This window comes from Cucurbita pepo, chromosome 11 (assembly GCF_057944985.1).
Source record: "Cucurbita pepo subsp. pepo isolate OVF chromosome 11, ASM5794498v1, whole genome shotgun sequence".
NCBI lineage: Eukaryota > Viridiplantae > Streptophyta > Magnoliopsida > Cucurbitales > Cucurbitaceae > Cucurbita > Cucurbita pepo.
The window spans coordinates 5375236-5398557 of record NC_141808.1 but is presented as its reverse complement, the minus strand read 5'-3'; the positions used below and the strand labels follow the sequence as shown (position 1 = coordinate 5398557).

The 23322-nt window shown below is 36.7% G+C and overlaps 2 protein-coding genes across 3 annotated transcripts; both read left to right on the top strand.

Annotated features, from left to right (window-relative positions):
- The first annotated feature begins 1570 nt into the window (after positions 1-1570).
- On the top strand, positions 1571-5281 carry RID2 (S-adenosyl-L-methionine-dependent methyltransferases superfamily protein). 2 transcript variants are annotated; one of them, XM_023689755.2, is made up of 10 exons: positions 1571-1727; positions 2050-2168; positions 2422-2497; positions 3022-3105; positions 3215-3270; positions 3486-3542; positions 3945-3994; positions 4163-4315; positions 4628-4763; positions 4881-5281. In XM_023689755.2, the coding sequence occupies exons 2-10, from the start codon at positions 2070-2072 to the stop codon at positions 5034-5036; spliced, it is 867 nt and encodes a 288-aa protein (XP_023545523.2). In that variant the 5' UTR covers positions 1571-1727; positions 2050-2069; the 3' UTR covers positions 5037-5281. The 2 variants fall into 2 exon arrangements, with proteins under 2 accessions (XP_023545523.2, XP_023545524.2); XM_023689756.2 differs by having other exon boundaries at positions 1610-1727; positions 1835-2168.
- A 1073-nt stretch (positions 5282-6354) lies between these two features.
- LCAT3 (lecithin:cholesterol acyltransferase 3) lies at positions 6355-22875 on the top strand. The gene is made up of 11 exons (XM_023691003.2): positions 6355-6589; positions 15443-15534; positions 17696-17823; positions 17944-18079; positions 18175-18226; positions 20462-20562; positions 20779-20958; positions 21030-21187; positions 21400-21454; positions 22359-22412; positions 22525-22875. The coding sequence occupies exons 1-11, from the start codon at positions 6355-6357 to the stop codon at positions 22687-22689; spliced, it is 1356 nt and encodes a 451-aa protein (XP_023546771.2). The 3' UTR covers positions 22690-22875.
- The last annotated feature ends 447 nt before the right edge of the window (positions 22876-23322 follow it).

Genomic DNA, 23322 nt, shown 5'->3' with positions numbered 1-23322 from the left:
CGGGGTGTCTTTATCTATCTCAGGCTCTAGGTGAATTTATCGAGCATGGAGAAGTCAACGCTCTTTATAGGTAACCTCTCAATCTCTCTATAACTCCATACAAGTCTACTACTGAGCGCTAGTCGAAGATCTCCTAATGACACTTAACAAGCTCCTATTCTTAAGTCAATCTAGGCAGACTCTCTATTAGGCACAACCAGAGCTCTCTCAATAGTACCTTCTATCGTGCAACGATTTCTAAGTAGATTGTCGCATTACTATATAGTAAGTAGAGCATTACCAGTCGAGGTAAGTTCACAATTAACGGTTGCACTCTAACCGTTCCTACATCGTACTAGTCAATCCAATGCATCACAACATATCCTTTCCGTGATTCAAGGACCAAGGAAAGATAAAACGGAAGTTAAGTCTCATTAACAAGTGATACATAAAACTCTAGGTCACATAGCATCAACCGAATCATACATCAGGGCATCATCATGCATAGTCATCTTAGTGCATTTGCTTACAAGCTAAGCCGTTTGAATTTTTCGTTTTACTGAGTTTAAGTCGATCATTCATTACTTACAATGGTCATATAACATGCTCACAGTCATTTTTTCGAAGTTCTAGTTGACTCCTACAAGTATTTGTTCAAGAAATATCCAAACGATTACTTACATGTTTAGACATGTTTGAAGGGCTCGAGCCATCTAGCTTTCCTAGCCTTCAATTCCTTGAAATCCCCTCAATGAGTCCTATAGTGAGTCATAAGACTAGAGCCAACAATAGATTTATGAGAACTAGTCAGTTCGGGATTCAAATAGGCTAAAGATCATTGTTCGTTCATGAAATGAGATGTATGCTTACTCACCCGTTCAAGCATGTTTAAAAATCCCATGTCTCATGCCTTTGAGCTCCGAGCATCTTGGATTGACATGGTTCCTTACTTTGGATTTGTTTGGGCTCCAAGTCTGTTCGTTGTTGAATTACTAAAGACGACATTCAAGCTAAGACATTGTCTCCATAGTCATTTAGATATCGTCTACACGTAGTTGCTACAAAAGTTTGATATAAAAGATTTTGTAAGACAAAAAGTAACAACTTTCACGAGACAAGGCATTTTATTTCGTCTACACCCTTCATTCAATCTGCTTAGTTGAATGTTTTGTGGAACGAAACTTAATTTTCTTTTGTGTTGACCTGTAATGATATCGAGAGAATAGATATTTTTGCATAGTTACCCGCACTTTAAAATTTTCATTTTAAATTTTTTTTTGTCCAAAAATTAATTATGTAATTTTATTTCTTATCTCTTTAAATTATATTTCTAACTTCTTTTAAACTACAATTTTAAGAAAGAAGAAGAGAGAAAAAAAAAAAAAAATTTTAAAAACTTTTTAAATGGTTTTTTTTTTTTTTTTTTTTTTTTTTTTTTTTTTAAATAAAAAACTATTTAATTAACAGAGTATTTAAAATTGAATTTCTAAATTAAAATTAAAAAGATTGTAACCGTTAAAATTAGTAAATTTATAAACAATCGAAGTTGTAAAATAAAATTTTAAAGAGAATGAATTTACTCGATTTATTTAAAAGATACAAATTAGAGAGAAAATACAATAAATTGGAAACCCTAAACCCTTTCATCTTCTTCTTACCCCTCCGCACAGCCAGTTTTTCTTCTCACATTCGCACTGTTTTTCGTTGATACTGTATTATACCTCCGTGCACGGCGCCGTCATCCACCGGTAATACACAGCTGTTTCTCTTCCCCACATTCGCACTGTTTTTCGTTGGTACTGGTATTCCATCATTAGAGTTGTTTCGACACACATTTTTTTTTTTTAATAACTAGCAAAATAGCAACGATTGCGGCAAATTGGGACTTCTCGAACTGCAGCGTGCGTCTAGCTTTGATTTATTGAATACATTTGTAAATTGAGCTCATCTGTGTATGTTTGATTCTCTGTTGAAATATCTTGGTCTGTCCAGGGGAAGATGAAACGGAGTTAGTTTTTAGTGTAGATTTTAGGGTTTGTAAGGATTTGGAATTCGTTCCCTATTGCGTAGGTTCTCTTCCCTGCTTGGATATGACGTCAAGACCAGAACTGCAAGCTCCTCCAGAAATATTCTACAACGATGCTGAGGCTCGGAAATATACTTCATCCTCTCGTATCATTGAAATTCAGGTGGGCCTACCAATGATCTTTAAATAATGTCTTTTCTAGTCTCAATTTTGATCTTAGGCACTGGCGGTAACATGTATCGAGCTCTAAAAGAAAAGTCTAGATATTGAAAAGTGTTTGTAACTGGTAAATTTAATTGAGACTACTGACTTTGTTTTTGACTTTCAGAAGTAGGGTGCTGGGTCTTCTAGACAAATAGGAGTGTTTTCTCCATGCTATATGTGTTTGTTTATTTGTTTTTTGGTGTATGATGAAGGCAAAAATCACAGATAGAGCGTTGGAGCTTCTTGCTTTGCCTGATGATGGAGTGCCCAGGTTGCTTCTTGATATTGGTAATTGTCTTTCTCCATGCATACGACTAGTCTTCTAAAGTTGAAATCGAAAGCTTCAAGTGCCTATCTCTTATGGGTTTCTGAAATAGTAAATCATGGATAATGAGATGGGCATGAATAGTGCGACAAACTATTTCACTTTCTTGCTGTTTTTGTATTTCTGTATGAAACTTTAGTTAAAAGAGGATGGATGACTTTGATCTGTTTAAGCAATGGATAATTAATATTTCGTTTTTCTCATGTGTTCTAGACGATGAATTTGAGCATAAATCTTCTATTTTTATTTCCTTGTTTATACACATCTTTTTAGTGTCTAACGGAATTCAATGTGAATGATGCATTCAAGTCAACTTGATGTGGCGATAGACTACAATGTGTTGTCATGCTTGATTAAAGATAATTGGACAATACCATGCTTTCAGTTTGCTTTCAGATTTCATGCCTCCATATTTGTTTGTAGTTTCGAGTTCTTGTATGCCTTTGAAAAGATTATTCTGAACACATATGCTCTTCGATTATTTCAGGCTGTGGATCGGGTCTTAGTGGGGAAACATTGACTGAGCATGGACACCAATGGATTGGTTTGGATATCTCTCAATCAATGCTTAGTACGTTAATGATTGGCGTAAATCTGAATATATGGTCAAATATATTGGTTACTTCTAGGAACTTCCTTCTTTTGCCTTCTTAAGAATGCTCTTTTTTAAAATAATTCAGATGTTGCATTGGAGCGGGAGACTGACGGTGACCTTTTACTTGGTGACATGGGTCAGGTACTTCATTTGTGGGAATGTGATCTAACTAGTTTTCATGTGTTCTCTCCTTTTTTCTGTTTAGAAGACATCCTAGTTTATTATTAGTGGACAAATTTAGATAAAAGAATATAGCTCTTCTCTAGTGGCATTCAAAATCTCGTTACAATATGAGACGAAGGTTTATTTTATTTTAATAAGATTCCTGCATCACATGTTCTTTTGTTCTGATGCAGGGCTTAGGAATACGTCCGGGAGTTATTGATGGGGCTATTAGCATCTCTGCCGTTCAGGTTTACTACTTTGCTTTTGTTTTGTGGGTATTGAGATGAATTGAGAGATCATTTTCATCCTACATTTGTTGTGGGTTTAAGTTTAAACTTTATCCAAATGTTTTAAATTGTAATGTTAGCAAGATCTTGCCTCATTTTTTCTGGTTCTTACTTCCATTTTTGCTTGACCAATTTATTAGCATTGGGAGTTTTAAGTGCAGTTCTTAAATTATTAACTAGGTATTTATTAAAGTAATTTGATAATTTAACGAGCATGTCTCACTTCGTTATACTGTTAAATTTTTTTTTCTAAGAATTGCTTCTCGAGCAGTCTTAAGGCTTCTGCAGAGGTTCTCCCTGATTTATCTTCGTAATTGATCTTCTACCTTTTATTTATTTATTTTATTTGGTATAATTGTACAGTGGTTATGCAACGCTGACAAGTCCTCTCATAATCCGCGACTAAGATTGAAGTATGTCTTACAAAATTCTCCCCGTCTTTTAAGAATAACCTGAATGCCTGCTTGAAATATTGACAGATGAATTTGATTCACAAATGAAACACGCATTTACTGATCTTGTTCTTTCTTTATATTTCTTATCTTGTTAAATTATTTTTTTTCCTGCTCAAATCATTCTAGGGCGTTCTTTGAATCACTATACAAATGCTTAGCAAGGGGCGCGCGAGCAGTGTTGCAAGTTTATCCTGAAAACGTGCACCAACGTGAATTGATTCTAGGTTTTGCTATGCGCTCAGGATTTGCTGGTGGTGTAGTCGTTGATTACCCACACAGGTATATGCTACATTTTAAAAAAAAAATAAACATTCAAATCTTTTCTACATTTCCTTTTGCTGATCTCAAGTTTTCTTCCTTTGATTTTATGGCCCATAATGAAATTGCATGAATGCTGTTTATGCTATTTTTATTCTCAAAGCAAAAACATTGATAAATGAAGCAAAAAGCAAATCAAACAAAGTGGAATCTCAGATGATGTTGCATTTGCTTGATTAAGTTGATTATTGCTATATATATTCGTTAGTTTATGAGTAATCTTATGGGAGTCTGGATGGATAGCTAAATCTCAAGCATGATATCAATACACAGTGCAAGGAGTAGAAAAGAGTACCTGGTGCTTACTTGCGGTCCGCCATCCATTACTTCGACTGTTCCGAAGGGAAAAGATGGAGATTACGAGAGCTGTTCCGATGATGACAGTGGCGAAGATGAAGAAAATCAAACCGTATGCTTTCATGCTGCCTATTTGCACTTTCTTTACTGAATCATTGCTTAGGTTATTGCCATAATAGTTAAATCTTTGAAGGCATATGTTCTTATAAATTCATTCTTGGGATGGTAGGTTCGTATGGCAGCACCGAGGAAAAGGCAGAAAATCACAAAGAGAGGCAAAGGAAGAGAATGGGTACTGAAGAAGAAGGAACAGATGAGAAGAAAAGGGAATGCTGTGCCGCCCGATTCCAAATACACGGCTCGTAAACGCAAGGCCCGTTTTTGAATGTTCATACATTCGTCATTTTTGTTCTTGTGAGAAATTATTTAAAATATTATATATGGAGATTATTATTATTATTTTTTATGGAGCTTTGATTGAATTTTGACATTTTCTACCATATATATATATATATTGTGTAGATGGTGAATGCATTGAAGGCAGAATGAGAGTTTTAGGATCTACCATGTATTAGTTTTACAGCAAAATGTATTTGGTTTATGTGGAATTAAGTGCATTTATTTGATCTACTTTATAATTGAGTATAGCAATGACAAATATACATTATTCACACTACAATTTATACATCTAATTAATATTTACATAACCAACCTTCTTAATAAGTATATACAATAATTATTTTTGTTCAAGACTAAGTCTATCACCTACCTATGTAGGTTACCCTGGTACATGAAAATTGAATTTTGTAGAATTGAAACAAGGGTATACCATAAGGAGACCAACTAAAAGAGGGTATCTAAGACACATCATCGACAAATTGATGTTCGTTGCTTTTTCAATCTCGACATAACTAGGTTCATGATTGATGTACGCATAATATGCATCTTTGAAAGATACACTTCAATTCATAAAATAGAATTTCATGTGCCAACAATAACTAAACTTGTTTGTCCATATTTACTAATTTATTGGAAGGAGGGAATGCATATAAGAAAAAGTAGATAAGTAGTCTCGTTTAGTTCTTCAAAAATTCAACTAACCTCCCAACCTAATCCAACTCTTATTCTAGTTGAGATACTAAAGTTTTTTTTTTTAACACTTTTAAATTAAAGGGTCTTCCAAAATCATTTTACACGTAAAGGCCAAAATGATTAAATTAATAGCACGTTTCCAAAATTTTAAGATATATGAAACTGTGTTTTTGAGTAAAATAATTGGGAACTATTTCCAAATTTTAAAGTTACGTGAAAATGACTAAAATATCCTCACACTACTTTCACTTCTCGATGACCAATAATAGCAATTGTAGGTAATTGCCATCGTCCCGCTAACCATCACTCTCCATTGCTAGCAAGTAATTGCCAACGTCTTAGAATTGACTATCGCTCAAATAATCTTAATATTATAAATACAAATAAATAAATTTTGTGGACCTAAAAAGTATATTTGGCGTTAAAATACAAATTAAAGTTCACGTGACACACGTGGTACCTAGCAATCAACCCCCAGTCCCCATCTTATCCGATCTCCCAATGAAGGAAAAAATAAAAACCACCGCGACCTCCTTCTAGACTTCTTCCATTTTCTACCTCTTTCTTCCACCCGTCTCCATCTCAGACCTCACCTCGCTTCTGGAACACCCATGGTTGGAGGAGGAGGAGGAGGATTCTTTCTTCCATGTTTCGGATCTCGGATGCCCGAATCCGAACCCGAACCCGATCGCGACCCGGTTCTGCTCGTCTCCGGCATTGGCGGCTCCATCATTCACGCCAAGAACAAGAAATTCTTCGGCTTACAGACCCGCGTATGGGTACGGATCTTCTTGTCTGACCTGGTGTTCCGTGAGAACCTCATTTCCATCTACAATCCCGACACAGGTCCTTACTCGTTCTTTCCAATTGTCTCTCTATGTTTGTTTGTTACCTTTTATATTTCAGCGTTTTTGGTTGATTCGGCAGTGATGGAACTTCTTAGGTGGGTTGGGTTTATTTTATTCCATCTGCACGTGTTTTAAGGTTCCTTTTAGGGTGGGGCAGATTTCAGACCACCTTTTCCTCTTCCTTTTACATTATGTTCCCCACTCCTTTTCTTAAAGCTGCTTTTAATCAAATTTTGTGTTTTCTTTTGCTTTCAGAATCATATCTTGAATGTTTCTTAGATCATTATGATATTTTTTGTGCATAAAAAAAAGGAAATAGCTTATAGTTGTCTGAAGAATTTCTTATTTTAGCACCATTCTGTTTACCAACTCAAACTGGTGGTAGGAGAATGATGAACACTCAAGACTAAACTAAACTACTACAGTGTTCCCTTCTATTTATAGCAAACTCTAATTGTTTTTGAAAATTAGGCTTGTTCCTTCTTAATTTATTTACTATAATTTTTACTACATTTGTTTATTTTGTCAACTTTATTTTTTAAAATCTAGCTTCTTTTAGATTTTAAAACTTGGCTTGAATTTTGAAACCATTTTTAGAAATAGATAACAGAATATAAAAAACTAATGGGTGGGGATGGAACATTTATGAATTTAATTTTAAAAGCCTGAATGGTTATCAAATTGGTCACTTTAGGTGATGTAGTTCCATATTTCTTAGTCATTTTATTTGTTTTAGGGAGATTTTTTTTTTCTTCACTAATCCTCGCTGATTCATTGCTTGATCAGTAGGAACAAAGTTTTCTCTTTTGTATTTCAGGTCGAAGTTAATGTTTATTTTTAATATAACAAGAAGATTAAAATACTATTAGTCTCTGTACTCTTAACTTTTGTTTGTTTTAACCTTTGTACTTTCAAAACGACTATTTAGAACTATATACTTTAAGAAATTTTACTTGTTGAAGAAGGAATGAACTTGATTTAAGAAATATTTGTGTAAATCATAGCCTTTTGTTAAAGAGATATTTACATAATCTCATTAAAGAACTAGTTGATCTTCCTACTTTATCTGTATTATTACACGAGATTTAATTAGCTTTTTGTATTATAAAAGGTACATGTACGAAAAGTCACAAGATAATTTATACTAACAAGTGTTAGACAAAACGACTCTCCACAATGGTATGATATTGTCCACTTTGAGCATAAGCTCTCATGGCTTTGCTTTGGGCTTCCCTAAAAGGCCTCATACCAATGGAGATGTATTCCTTTACTTATAAACCCATGATCAATCCCTAAATTAGCCAATGTGGGACTTTCATCATCCAATAACAACAATATCGAAATGAGAAAAAGTCTGAAAGTACTAAGACCAAAAAGAAAAAAAATATGAAACTACTCTATATAATAAAAAAGAAAGGGTTGATGCAAAAACAATTACCAAGAGGATCCAACTAGGCACGTAAATGAGAGCCAACCCTACTTTACACTTTTTGTCTTGCATGCCAAAAATCTTCTTATCCTTCCAAATCTCTCAAGGGAAAACTAAAACCATGGTGGATTCCAACCTTCTAGCCTAGGACGAAGATCAGTTGTTCAAAAGGGAGGGATGAACTTTAGGTTGAAGGAGGACACTGAAGCTAAACTGAGAGACTTTCTTTTCAGTCCTGAAGGAGAACATCGTGAACGATTGCTATCATGAACATGATGTTTAGGCAATGAAGCCAGGCTATGACCTATCTAGTCGGCATTGATTGACACCCACCTCAAATCTTTTGTCCATTTTTAGGTTTCTTTTTTCCTTTTTGGATAAAGGGCTCTTGAATCTGATGAGAGGCTTTTTATGTGAAAGCTGCAGGAAGGTGGCCTGACTTGGGTTAGTTATAATCTCTATTAGATGGTTTGATTTAAGAGTTGACAGTATTATTAAATGAACAACAGAATAGGAACCAAACAACTACAGATATGATCAAATTTGGAATCTACATCCATCATTTAAGTTTTCAGTTACATCTTTATTCAATATTCTGATGGGAATAAGAGTCCTTGAAAGATGACATTATGAATTCATTTTGGAAAAGGAAGAATTAGGAAAACACAAGTTTTTACTTGGACCTCGACCCTATATCACAAAAGGATTAACATTGTCAACAAAGATTCAATCAAGATGTCCCAAGATTTTCCTTAAACCCAAATTGGATTAATTCTCTAAAGAGGCTAAAGAAGACTAAGCTCGTTTATTCTTCCATCGTGCACATAACAGGAAATGTAAGGCATCATTATTGTTAGAATTGGGCTGCATTTGGATTTATGATAAGTTGGTAAGAAACAATATGGATCAGTAGGTAGATGGATATAGAATTTTGGAGGAAAGGCAAAAGTCTTAGGGCCGAATGCAATTACTCTCATTTGGGGTATATGGTTGGAAAAAACAACAATGAAGTCTTTCATGGAATGAGTGTTGTTGGGTGGATGGTTCTAATCTCACTAAATATGTGTGCTATGTATCACACGACAATGGATTAGCTATTGTGCAACACTTATTCTTATCCAACGAACAAGTTAGTTGTGTAAAAACTGTAATTCGAGGACAATTTGGATGTATAGTCGAGTCTCGAGCCGTGTTTTGAGAGAAAATGTTTTAGAAAATTTGGGCAAAGAAAATAGATGAAAACAAGTTGAAACTAAGCATTGTGAAAGTCAATTGCATTGAAACATGTAGGCAAGGGCGATTACAATACTTGATCCGGGGGGGGGGGGGGGTTGGTGAATACTTTGTCCCCCTATAGTACATTTTGAGGGGATTCATGTGTGGCTGAAGTAGACATGATTTTGTCGAACGGTCATATAACAGAAAATGCAGTAAGAAAGTAATACAACATGAAAGCAAGTAAAAAGGTTTGACATGACATGGGCAAGCGGCCACAAGCAACATGCCCTGAACAAGCATGATTATGACATTCTCCCCTACCTAATTGGTTGATGTCCTCGTCAGCCGACTATGTTCAAATTCTGCAATGTGGATTGCAGTAGAGTCCAGGTCTTCAACGCATTCCCAACTTGTTTCCTCGGTAGTGAGTTCCTTCCATTTGATGAGGAATTCTCAAACTCTTCGTACGGGTCTTCCAACTTTCCTAACAATGTCATCTAGGATCGTTTCAACTTTTTTTGTCATCTTTCTACTTTGGGTCTATTCTGGGTCTAGTGACGAAATTGCGACTGTCGTCATTTGGATCGGGGTGGTAAGGTTTTAGGTTAGGTGAATTTTCATCCATGTGGGTAATGCCACCCTATAAGACGTAGCCCTGATTTTCTTGAGAACTTCGACTGGACCTTTGTACTTTCTGACAAGTCGTTGGTCCTTTCTGCTGCGAAAACGGATTTGTGCTGAACTGAATTTGATGAGGACTTGGTCTTCTACTCAGAATTGGAGGGGGCGACCCTTTCTGTCCACCCACTTCTTCATGTGTTTTGAAGTTTTTTCCAAGTAAGCTTGAGCTATATCTATATATGTTGTTTGCTTCCATTCTCTTGGGAAGCTTTGGGCTTGAGGATTCTTCCCGGTATATAGGTGGTCAATAAGATGGAACAAGGATGGTTGCCTTCCGCTCACAATTTCATAGGGGCTTATCCCAGTTGATCAACTAGTTTTGCAATTAAAGCAGAATTGGGCCACATCTAGTAATTGCACCCAATTTTTTTGACGAGCGTTAATGAAGTGTAGCAAATATTCTTCTAGTAAACAGTTGAATCGCTCAGTCTATCTATTCGCCGGGGGGTGGTAACTCAAGGAGATGTTCAAATTTGTCCTCAAGAACGTGAATAACTCTATCTCGAATGTCCCGATAAATCGGCCGTGAACTTTACAATGTGTTTGAAGAACAGTTGGGCAGTCAATTCGGCCGAGCATATCGTATGAATGTGGCATACTTTGAGAATCGGATGATGATGACCAAGATGGTTTCATGTTTGCCAACGTTTGGGAGGTGTGTGATGAAGTCTAGCGACACACTTTTCCAAGGTCTTGTCGGCATTGGCAAGGGTTCGAGGAGTCTTGAGACCTTGGCTTTTTCAACTTTGTCATGTTGGCAAATGAGACATTATGTCTTGTACTGCATTTTTTCGTCTCTCATATTTGGCTAAAAGTACCCTTTTTTTCATTAAGGTATACGTACGTTGCCATCCTGGATGACTGACCCATAAGGTGTCATGATATTTGTGTATAAGTTTCGTTCTTAGCTCGCCTGCTCTTGGGACATACAAATGGTTTCCTTTCCTTTCGAAGATCCCTTTCGACCCAAAATTGTCTAGTCTTCTCGGCTCTGGCTAGATTTACAACAGTTTTGTTCGAAGGGTCTTTATGTAAGTGTTCTTTAATGATATCTCGCATTAACTCGTCGATCTTACTAGAATGAATATGGGCTAACATGCTCAGGGTCGCTTGTTCGCCCTTCCGACTCAGGGCGTTGGTAGCTTGGTTGCTCTTTCCCGCTTTATGCTCAAATTTGAAGTCGAATTCAGCCAATGATTCCTGCCATCAAGCTTACTTAGACGTCAACATCGGTTGGTCAAAGAAGTGATAAATGACACTGTTGTCTTTACTATAAAGTGGGATCCCAGTAGGTATTGTCTCCAAACTCGGAGACAATGAACAACAACTAACATTTCGTTTTTCGATACCATGTACCTCTTCTTTGCACTGTTGAGCTTCCGACTTTCATAGGCAATAGGGTGGCCCTCCTGGATGAGGACGACTCCAAGGGCAAAGTCGGATGTGTTTGTCTCTATTTCGAAAGGTTTTGAAAGTTAACCAAGCCAAGGACAGAATTCCTGATCATGGTTGTTTTCAAGTCCTTGAATGCCCTTTGGCATTCATCTGACCACGACTAGGGGTGGTCTTTTCAATAGCTCTGTCAATGGAGCGGCTCATCGTGAAAACTTTTCGAAGAACCGCCTATAATAGTTTGCCAATCCTAAGAAAGATCGCACGTAGGTCACTGAAGTGGGGACTTCCACTTTTGGATGGCTTTTATCTTGTCACTATCAATGCTTATTTGCCCGCACTTGATGACGTGCCCAAGGAAGTTGATGCACTTTTGGGCGAAGGCACATTTCTCTTTTTCACATATAACTGATTCTACCTTAGCTTTTCAAAGACAAGGCACAAGTGTATCTTGATCTCCTCCAGCTTGACGATGTATATGACGATATTGTCAAGATACTACGACGAATTGGTCTAGGTATTCATGAAAAACATGATTCATCAAAGTACAGAATGTTGTTGGGGCATTTGTCACTCCAAAGGGCATCACCAGAAATTCAAATGTCCCATATCTTGTTAAACAAGTTGTCTTGAGTTCATTCCTTTCAGCAATACGCACTATCCCAAACATAAGTCCTGCTTCATGACGTATTTAGCCCAGTGGAGCCGATCAAACAAATCAGATATAATTGGCAATGGGTACTTGTTGTGTACGATCACTTTGTTTAGGGCCTTGTAATTGATGCACAAACGTAATGTTCTGTCTTTCTTCTTCTAAAATAGTACATGGGCTCCATAGGGGCTTTTGCGGGACAGATGAACCCCGCAGCTAGTAACTTGTCCAACTGCTTCCTCAATTTGGCTAGCTCTGGTGGAGACATCCGATATGCATTTTTCACTGGGCGTTTGACCCCAGGTAGGGTGTCAATTTGGTCATCTATGCCCCGTCGAGGGGGTAATGCCTTTGGTTAGCTATTCGACATTATATCAACATAACTATGTAGGACATCTCCAGTTCACTTGGGATGAGTTCGGTGGTGGTAGCTTCTTCCACCATTGGTATGACCATAAACGTGGGCTCTTCCCGGGCGAGCCTTTTCTTCAATTGTAAGGCTGAAATTATTCTTATATTGCCAGGCTACTTCATAGTTGTGGGGATCATCAGATTGCAACCAATAACCAAATACACTTAAGTGGCATTGGGACGACTTTGTGTTCTAAAAGGAAGTCAATCCTCATGCACTACGTCGAAGTTGTCCATACGTACTCCAACTAGATCCATTTCTCTTGACCAAGTCCATAACTTAAGGCTCTCTTGGAGACATCAACAATAGGTAGGGCCTTTGAATTGACAACTTTCATTTTTTGAGAGTACTTCTCTATCTTTATTCTCAACCTATGGGCTTCTTGGTCTAATATGAAGTTATGGATCGCACCTGAATCTACCATGGTGTTCTTACTCGACTGAGAATTGATCATAATATCGACAAACATTAGTCCTTTCTCGACTACTTCTTTTGGATCCACTTTCTTTTGTATGACTGGCAAAAATTCTAGCACTCCTATTATGGGGGTATCGTGGTTTTCTTCTTTATCAGTTGCTGGTTCTGCTTCAGGGTCATTCCCTCCTTGTACCGAGACTTGAAGTGCACTAAGGGCTGCTCGTAAGGACAATGGAAAAGTCTGGGGTGGCGTTTGCATATAAGACACTTTAAGGGCATCGTCTAATTGTTCCTTTAGGGGTAGGGTCCTCACGAGCCAACATTTAGGTTATGAGGCGGTCTATATGTTCCCCCACTTGGTCTATCATCCCCTCCATTCGGTCTACTGGTGCCCTTATTCCTCTAACCTATGGGCTTGTAAGGTGAGCCCTAGGCGTTCAGGGATGAAGTTTGTTTCTTTTGAAAATTCGCCTCACTACCAAAATCATGAGTATCTCCACGGTGGCAAATGCAGCGGCAAGATCTTGTACTTTCTGTTGTTAATTTTGTTCTTACCCATGGTTGAAATCCTTCGACTTCGAGAAAGTGGAATACCTTGTCCTTCTCTGACATGTCCTTGATGTTCAACATCAACACGCAGAATTGTTTGACAGTCTTTTATTCCTTTAGTGTGCCTTAGTTCCTACAACTTCTGCCTTGCAATGAATTTTACGGGAAGAACTGAGTCCTCAACTCCTTGAGATCTTCCCCAGAGTTAATGGCACATGATTCATTTTGGATATCGTTCACCTTTGAACACCACCATAGTTTTGCATCATCGGTTAGGTGCATTGTGGCCACGATGACTTTAAGTTCTTCCGAACAGGTTCCTATGGCTTTGAAGTATTGCTCAACGTCGAAGATATAAATTTTGAGTTCTTTGGCATCTTGGTTCCCTTTGAAAGCCGTGGGTTCCGAGATGTTCAGCTTGTTAAGCCCAACCTAAGCTTGACCTAGGGTTTGATTCTTTACGGTCGGCATGGTCAAGTTTACTCGTATATTCATTTCGACCATCTCTACCTTGATGGGGCGTCTATTGTTGCCTTTAATCTTCACTCAACTCATTGAAAAGCTTCAACATTATCTTTTGTGAACTATCTAGCTCTTCGACACCTCCATGTGTGCGACAGAGCTCTCAGAGCTACCTCTGCGTTCTAAGCTACTCGACTGTGTAGCTCTTTCTTCTAGGGAGTCAACCTTAAATATCAATTCCTTGATTGGCAACCCAACCAGACAAGTGCTCACAACATTGATTCCACCAAATTTTTCATTTAGTTCCATCGTTCGTTCTTCTAGGAAGCGGACTGTGTTGGGGGCTTCTTTGAGGAACAACATTTCATGTTCAATCTTAATGAGTCACTCAACTTGCGACTTAGACACCTATTTTGTTGCTGACATCATTTCGGTCTTTAACGGGACTAAAAGCTAACGCAACTCTGATACCACTTATCACAATCACACTCTTTTCGGCAGTGAGACAATGATTGTGCAACACTTGTTCTAATCCAGTAAACAAGTCAACTATGTAAAAATCGTAATTCATGGACAATCCGGACATATGGTTGAGTCTCGAGCTACATTTTGGGAGAAAATGTTTAGAAAACATGCACGAGGAAAATCGTTGAAAACAAGTTGAAAATAAATATTGTGAAAGTCAATTGCATAGAAAACATGTAGGCAAGAGCGATTACAATACTTGATCAGATGAGGTTTTATGCCTACTTGGTCCCCCTTAGAACATTTTGAGGTGATTCATGTTCCTGGTGTAAGACACGATTTCATCAAATGGTCATACAACAAAAATGCAATAAGAAAGTAATATAACATGAAAGCAAGTAAAAGGGTTTGACGTGACATAAACATGCGGTCACATACAACACGTCTTGGACAAGCATGACCATGACACTTTGGTGTTCCTTTCTAGTTTTTTTATAATTACTCACCCCTTGTTAAATTCAAACCATAGAGGGTTTTCTAATTCTTCATTGGAGGAATAGGGAATGCATACTATTATATAGATCTTTTGATGATATCAATGAAAAGTGTCTTCTATTTCGAAGAATATATATTTTTTCCTCATCTGGTTCTCTTTTTGATGGATATCTCTTTTATTTGGCTAAGCTCTAGAAGTTGAAAGTTTTGAAGAGTACGCACGTTTCTTGGTTGGGGCAGTATATGGGAGGGTTAACACCATTTTTTTTCCTGCAATTGGGAAGCGTACTAGTAAATTTACCTCCAGTTTTGGCCTTTTTTCTTACATCAAACCCAATGTTCTGCAATTGAGCAGTATATAGCCTCTTTTTTTTTTTTTTTTTTTTTTTTTTTTTTTTTTTGTAGTTGTGCACTTTATTGAAAAAAAGGAAAATCTTCCAATTTCAATCAGGATGGATTTTCCGAGCGCATGGGACAAAGACGACTTTAAAGTGATATATTGACATGTCGATTGTTAGGTTAGTACCACACTTTTGGGTTCTCTTAGTTTAATATATACCTGCAATAATGTCCATAGAAACTATTCGTAGTAGAAAACTTTCTCCACGTTTTGTTTTTAAGTTTGCGAAGACTTATCTGAATTTCCTAAATGAACATTGGAGGATTTTTGTTTTTTCAGGCTATACGGAATGCGTGGATGATAACATAGAAATTTTGGTCCCTGATGATGATGATGGCCTGTATGCGATTGATATTTTAGATCCATCTGCGGTAAGATCACATGAAATTACATCAAAGTTTTTATAACTTTTTCATCATTTTTTTTTATAAGAGACAATTTTATTGATATTTGGAACACCAAAAGGATGTGTTATTATGATGCTTACAAAAAACCTTCCCAATTTACAATGAGGGTATTGCTTTAGGAAGCAAAAGTGTTGGACGAGTTTCACCGATAAATGGTTAGGTAAACAACATTTTCGAAGAGCCTAGTATAAGTATGTGTATTTTCTGTGAATACTCTTTCTTTCCATAGATACCAAAATAAAGCCCTAATTAGTTTTGTCCATAATAGAGCCTTTGCATTCTTGAAGGGGTGGACGTTAAAGGCTGATTCCAATAACTCCTTTGCCTCCCTAGGAAAAGTGAGGTGCTATTTGAAGATATTGAGGATCTTTATCTAGAAACTTATAAGTGTATGTATATTGTATAAATGAGTGGTTTTGTGATTTGTTGTCTTTCTTGCACAAAGGACACCAATTTGGAAATAAAGTCAGGTAGGGCATTTGCATTTTTTTTTTTTTTTTTTTTTGTTTTGTTTTTTTTCATATGTGCTAATGGCTTTATGCACCATTTCCCTTGGGAAAAAATTTACATTTTTAAGGTGATTTCCTTTCCATTTTATCTTTTAGGGTGGGGTTTATGGCTTCTACCTTTTCCCCCATATCATCAAAGATTTTGTGGAGAAAATTCCGTCAGCACTAGGAAGCCATTCAACGAGTCTACTTCCGGGACAACATAATTTGGGCAAGGTCAAGATTTTATTCAGCCATTCTATTGCTTCGTTATCCTTTAGGTTCTCACCGAGCTGCAGGTTCCAAAATTTGTTGGCATCTTTCCATATTTCTTTGATCATTGCCATCTTGTAATGAGAGAGTCTACACAAAAGAGGATACTGGAAAGCAAGCATGGTGTTGTCAATCCAAGAGTCAGTTCAGCTAGATGTGTTTCCTCCATCACCCACCCATTGGTGAATGTGTTCGGCGATGAGGTTTTGGTGCTTTTTTATGCACTTCCATGGCCCCTTTGTAGAAGTTGGGGGGACTGATTTGCACACAATGTAGGAGCGCATTTAGCCTTTATAAGATTTCTCTACAAGGTGGTGCTTTCATGGTAATATTTCCTTATCCATTTGGCTAGGAGGACTCTGTTCTTCTCATTTATCGAATATAGGCCAAGACCTCTCTTGTCTAACGGGAGATTTATGGTATTCAATCTAACAAGATGTGATCCCACTTTCCACATATAGTTTCTGAACAATCTTTCTATTCCTATAGTCACTTTGAGACATTTCGAATAGAGACATGTAATAAGTAGGAAGGTTAGACAATGTGTCTTGTGCTAGAGTGAGTCTTCCGCCTTTGGAAGTGTAGCACGATGATCATGTCTATAACCTTATTTCTATGTTTTCAATGATGGTCTTCCAAAAGGAGAAAGATTTAGGGTTCCCATTTAGGGGCATTCCCATCATTCACCATTTTTACAACCTTATTTGTTGACGAAGTCGTCAATATCCTCTATGCTAACACTGATGTCCATTATCTCTATTTCTTGTCGGTTGATGTTTTGTCTTGAGAATCTCTTGAAGGTTTTCACTGTATCAAACATGTTTTTCACATTTTTAATTTAAGACCTTAGGGAACAAGAAACAAGAAATGATTACAAATATGAAGAAAAAAAATTTACCATTCACAATTAAAAAATAAAATAAAATAGAGGGTACAAAAAACAAGAAATAAAAAACTAAAAACGATAAACATGAAACAAAAACTTTACCAAAAGAGCCTCAAAGTGTTTTTTTTAATTGTTTTCTTTACTCTTCTTTTTCTGTTCTTGAGTGTGTACTAGAGGCCAGAATTGCTAATGCTTAATATGAATTTCTTGCGAGACATAGGCTTCCTTCAGTTACTGACTTCCACCATTTATTGTCGATTTCATTCAATGATTCAAGTTGATTGTTGTCCCTGCTGTAAGAGTGATTAAGCAACTCCTCCTGCTATGTTTCTTCTTCATTACTATTATCATGCTTCCAAAATGACCCAACAATTGCATTATATCCGGTTCTTGGGATATTGATCTGAAGAATTTTATTAATTTGCTTGATCTGTTTTTATCATCATACTCTACCAGAGTTTTCTTTTTACTGTTACAGGTGGTAAAATGCCTCCATGTGGATGACGTTTATCACTTTCATAATATAATTGATATGCTTGTTGGATGCGGCTACAAGAAGGGAACGACATTGTTTGGTTTTGGTTATGATTTCCGGCAGAGTAATAGGTAGATCATTCTTCATCACTTGTTTTAGTATCAAAATTTCATGTATGATTTTAATTGCTAGTAGCCGAAAGTGTATGCATGAATCAACATTGATGTAGGAGCATTGGTTGTTGGTGACAGAATTGGCAAGGCTATGGATGGTCTTAAAGCGAAGCTGGAAACTGCTAGTAAAGCTTCTGGTGGTAGGAAAGTGAACATAATATCTCATTCTATGGGTGGACTGCTACTTTCGTGTTTCATGTCACTCCATAATGATGTACGCACGTATTCTCTTGACTAGTTGAAACTTGCATTGATGAGCACCAACTTGTTTTATGGATTCGGCATGATGTGGTTATTGTTGATTGGCAGATTTTTTCCAAATACGTAAATAAGTGGATTGCTATAGCTTGCCCTTTCCAAGGTAATTCAAACCTATTGCTTCTTTCCATTCATCAATAGTCTAAATCTAGTTCAATCATTGAAACTGTTCCTTGTCCTTCTAAGTTAGTTTCTCATTATTATTTATTTGTTATGAAAAATTGAATGTACAACGATCTAACACAAAATAATAGAAAATATAGCATAAGCTCAATATATTTGCAAATATGACACAATTGTAAGCTATATCAGTCTGGTATAGGCCTATCAATGAGTTTGTTGAAGACATGAAGTACAAGTTGAAGATTCCCCTGTGTTTCATCTGTTTTGGATAACACTCTGATTGATCCATTGCAAAATCCTGTGCACTCATTTTTTCTTTATAAGCAAGTCAAAGATGTTTCTGAGACTATCCGTCTGGCCAAGTATAGAATTCCCCAAGAAAGAAAATTCAAGTATCAGTTGGAAATTCGAATGTATAGTTTTTTGGGAAATGATGCGAGATTTTCTCTTAAAGGTTGAGAAAAATCAGCACTCATCTTTCACTTTTCCAAATCATGTTAAGGAAAAATATTGTAGTTCGAGCTAGTTAAAGATGATCAACTTCTCAAAAGTTTCGTAAAAATGGTATAAAAGAAACTTAAAATGCTTCTACTTTTGGGTGAGGAGGAAAGAAAAGGAAGTGGTGGAAATGAACTTCAATTTTGTCTCGGTGGTTTCTAGATTGCTAGCTCACAACTCTTGGAAGGACATTCACGATTGGTACATGATCATTAGAAGCATACAATCCTTGCTCAATCATTTCTTCCATCTAAATCCTTTTAGGGTGGACAAGGCATTCCTCCGTTGCACGAAAAAAGTGGAAAGCTCTCTGTTGTAAATAGAACCATGGTAGATGAGGAACACTTGAACAACCTAGTGGTTCCTTCATATGGAGGATGAATTAAAATAAAAAACCTACCTCTCAACCATTAGGATTTTGAGATGCTAAAACACGTAGGAAATATCTGTGGAGGTTTTGTTGAGATTGCCAGAAAGACCTCATCATGCGTGGATTTGATGGAAGCCATCATTTGACAAGGAAAACTCATGGAGTTCATACCAGGGAAAGTCTCTCTCCCATCATCATTGAAAAATCCTCTTTTGTTCAACATAAACCCCTATTTTAATGGCGATTTTTTTTGTTGATTTTATGGCTGGTTTCCATGGCACTAGAGTAGCACTAAAAGGAATCCACATTGTTAATGATACTGAGGTTATCACTAACAACTCAGGAGGCATTTTTTGGGCCGCTCCCTCGGTCAACCCTCTGGGGTTCAGGGTTCATCACTGAAAGGGACTTATACTTGGTCGAACAACAAACCTCCAGCTAAGAATCATGTGTTCCACTAGTTTCAACTTGACCTATTACACGATCGAAGGTCAAGAAGATTCAACAAGCGTTCATTTTTCATCTACATGACCATTTGGAGCTTTGAAAGTTACTATTTGCAAGATTGAAGAGGAGCATGTGGTTGTCATACATTTCACTTGATTGATAATTTCTTGAAGAGTTTATTTATTATTTTAATTTCGTAACTCATTTTAGTGGGTATTTGAAGGGTAGTGGGATGAACTTGACCACCATGGCAACTAACTTCTTTTAGTAAACATTTGAAGGGTTGAAGGTTTCTTTTGTGGGAAGGCTATCTATACCCACAAAATGGTATGTAAGAAGAAAATTATGAGATTTTGGGGGAATGAAATTGAGCTCTCAATTTAGACTTTCACCCTTAAAAATTGGTGGCATTTCTATGACTTTAAGCAGGTATACTGCATCCGAGCCATTCAATCAAGTCTCGATTAAGTTTGATTGTGGGTAACTTAATTTAGAATAAGGTTCCAAATCTGACTTCTAGATCTTTGATATTAAGAGATAATCTAATTCTAGTCTTATCTCTTGATTGATCCAAATTTTGTATAAGAAGGTAGTAATTTCTTTGATTAAAAAATTCTTGCTGGTGTTGAATATTTGCAAACTATATATGACATATTTGCAAATTTAACAACTAATTTTACCCCATTACAATTATTCTAAACATTAATTATAACTTAGGGGATAAAAACAAAAAGGATGGAGATTAGGCATGAGTTAGAACATAGAGAATCGATTTGCTATATATTCTCTTCATTGGACAATTATAATAGTTGTTAATTTGTTATCTGCCTCCTTCCCTTTGTTATTCTAAACGTTCGTTATGAAGCAGTCGACGATATTCACTGTAAAAATGATTGACAGGGGCACCAGGATGCATCAATGATTGTCTGCTGACTGGATTGCAATTTATCGAAGGCTATGAAAGCCAATTTTTCGTATCTAGGTGGACATTTCACCAGCTGGTAACTTTCCTACTGTCAGTGTCTAGTTGGTTTAGTTTACACCTAAAATGATTGCAAGGGTATTTTTTTGAATCATTATTGACAAGTTGGATACCTTATCAACCATTTTTTTCATGCATATCTTTGTCTCATTAATGATATTGTGCTTTTGTTCTCAATGATACCATTTCTTTGTGTATGATATGTCATAAGTCTACTAATGATATTTACGTGCAGTTGGTTGAATGTCCTTCAATTTATGAGATGCTGGGAAATCTAGGATTCAATTGGCATGCACAACCACAGATCCAAGTTTGGCAAAAGAGTTCTGTTGATGGGAAAACTTCTGTTGAATTGAAATCATATGGCCCAACTGATAGCATTGCTTTATTCGAAGAAGCACTAAGAAATAACCAGGTACGACACTTCACGTTGATTCTGTTAAAAAGTCATCTGGCCCAAGCTAATTTTAATTTCAATTATTGCAGATAAAATTTCATGGAAAGACTATTCCTCTGCCCTTTAACTTGGATATTCTCAAATGGGCTAATGGTACTCGCCAAGTGATTGATAATGCAAGGCTACCAGATGGAATCTCCTTCTATAATATTTATGGAACATCGTTCGATACGCCTTTTGATGTGTGGTATATTAATGAACTTTGCATTATGTGTTAGATGCATATTTAGTTTTCAGTAAAAAGACTGTCTTTCATATCATTGTAACGATAAATTATGAATGGGTCAGTGTAGTAGTCCAGAGGTATGGCTGTTTTCATAAATTTGATATCAATTCATTGATGTTTAATGCCTCTGTTTCGAATTAAATAATGAACATATGGTATTAACTATGATGCAGCTATGGTTCCGAGTCATTGCCGATTGAGGACTTGTCTGAAATCTGCAAAACTTTGGTGAGTGATTCAATTTCCTTTTGCTTTTATGTGTTAGGCCTTTCTTCTACTTAAGATAGACATTGTTCAGGTTTTCAACCTTCTTTTTGTCTTCTGATTGGATTGTTTTTTGGGTTCACTGTTAATGGTTTTAAGATGGTCTATTTGTTTGGACAATCACATCCTTTTTTTAGTTTCTTGTTTGAATATGCACTGTGAGATGATCGGTTGGGGAGGAGAACGAAACACCCTTTATAAGGGTGTGGAAACCTCTCCTTAGTAGACGCGTTTTAAAAACGTTGAAGGAAAGTCCAAAGAGGACAATATCTGCTAGCGGTGGGCCTGGGTCGTTACATGCACAATGTTAAAAGATAAGTCATTGATGGCTAAAGTTCCTGACAGATGCCACCATTCCAATAACCTTACTGTCCATTGGTCCCGAACTGTTTGGATCGATTTCTTAAGTATCATACCAAATCCCATCAATAGAATAGGTTTTTCGAGAAATACGAGACATAAATCCTTTTTAGCCCAAATTTTCGTCAGTGGCGATCACCAATTACAAAGAGACTTTCGACTCCCAAACATCATCTGTCCTGAGCTTACTAGCCCTTCAACACCAAACATGGAAAATTCTTCTTAAAGAGGAGCAATACTACTAAATGACCTTTATCTTCATTTATTTTTTGTTTTTAATTTCTTGTCTTTTCTGGCTTTGATTAATTAATAAACAGTTTGGATGTAGAAGTAAATACTGTTTTTGATGCATTCCCATTTTCACTGATCAACCGAATAACAATTTTTTAAATATGATAACAATGAGGTGAATGGGGACCTCTGAGTAATATGATATTCTTCATTGTGTATAAGAACTACCAATATATGACTGACTGCTTATCACACTTGTTTTTCTTCCCCTCCGCAGCCTCAGTATTCTTATGTGAACGGAGATGGTACAGTTCCCAGTGAATCAGCCAAGGTGTGCTATTTCACCAAATTTAGTTCATGCATTCAAAAAACATGTTTGTTGTCGTTGTGTTCGTGTGCGCGTGTTGTTTTATTTACATAAACGTGCATCTTTCATTTGGAAGGCGGATGGTTTTGAAGCAACTGAGAGAGTAGGAGTCGCAGCGAGTCATCGAGGACTTTTGAAGGACGAAACAGTGTTGCAGCTTATCCAGAAATGGTTGGGAATTGATCAGAAGGTTAGTAAACACCTAACAACTTCCAAAGTGTTCGATGCTGCTCTGAAGTAGAAGTGGCTAGTGTAAGTTTAATAAAGCTGAAGCAAATCCAAGTACAGTCATTTGTATTCTAGTATATCAGTAGAATCATAATGACGAAATAGCCCAAATTAAGGATAGAAACACATACATACATGACTAGCGTGCTTTACAAACAATCTCATCGTTTACATGACTCGCATACATACATTATCAAAATCATGGCTTTACAAACCTAAAAAAATCATTCACATGACTAGCGTGCTTTACTTTTTAAAATAACTTGGGACTTTATTTTCAGTAACTTATCATACCCATAAGTTCTAGATTGAAGCTTGCAATTGGCTTCCAACTTAGGGTAACTTCCAATTTCAATTGTCTTATTTGCAACTATACTACAACTCTTACCTTGAGTCCAAAAAGGCTTATTAGAGTATTACCTAATGAGTGAGTAGAGTTTGAGATCTAAATCACCTAGACGTCCTAAGAATCTAGGAAGCCTCTACGGTACCCAAAGAAATTAAAGAAAGCTTACGAGATTGCTAACAAGGTCAATGGTATCACCAGAGTATGACAACCTTCGATTTTCTCTAGTACCTTAATAGCACTATTTGATGACCTATGTTGAACCAATAGTGTCTCTGCCAAGTAGTAGGTATCTAGGAA

Excerpts from the sequence above, each read along its gene's own strand:
- LCAT3 (XM_023691003.2), top strand. The coding sequence starts at position 6,355 with ATGGTTGGAGGAGGAGGAGGAGGATTCTTTCTTCCATGTTTCGGATCT. Across the intron at positions 17,824-17,943 it reads GATTTCCGGCAGAGTAATAG|AATTGGCAAGGCTATGGATG; the intron begins GTAGATCATTCT and ends TGTTGGTGACAG. Across the intron at positions 21,188-21,399 it reads GATACGCCTTTTGATGTGTG|CTATGGTTCCGAGTCATTGC; the intron begins GTATATTAATGA and ends ACTATGATGCAG.
- RID2 (XM_023689755.2), top strand. The coding sequence starts at position 2,070 with ATGACGTCAAGACCAGAACTGCAAGCTCCTCCAGAAATATTCTACAAC. Across the intron at positions 4,316-4,627 it reads GTCGTTGATTACCCACACAG|TGCAAGGAGTAGAAAAGAGT; the intron begins GTATATGCTACA and ends ATCAATACACAG. Across the intron at positions 4,764-4,880 it reads AAGATGAAGAAAATCAAACC|GTTCGTATGGCAGCACCGAG; the intron begins GTATGCTTTCAT and ends TTGGGATGGTAG.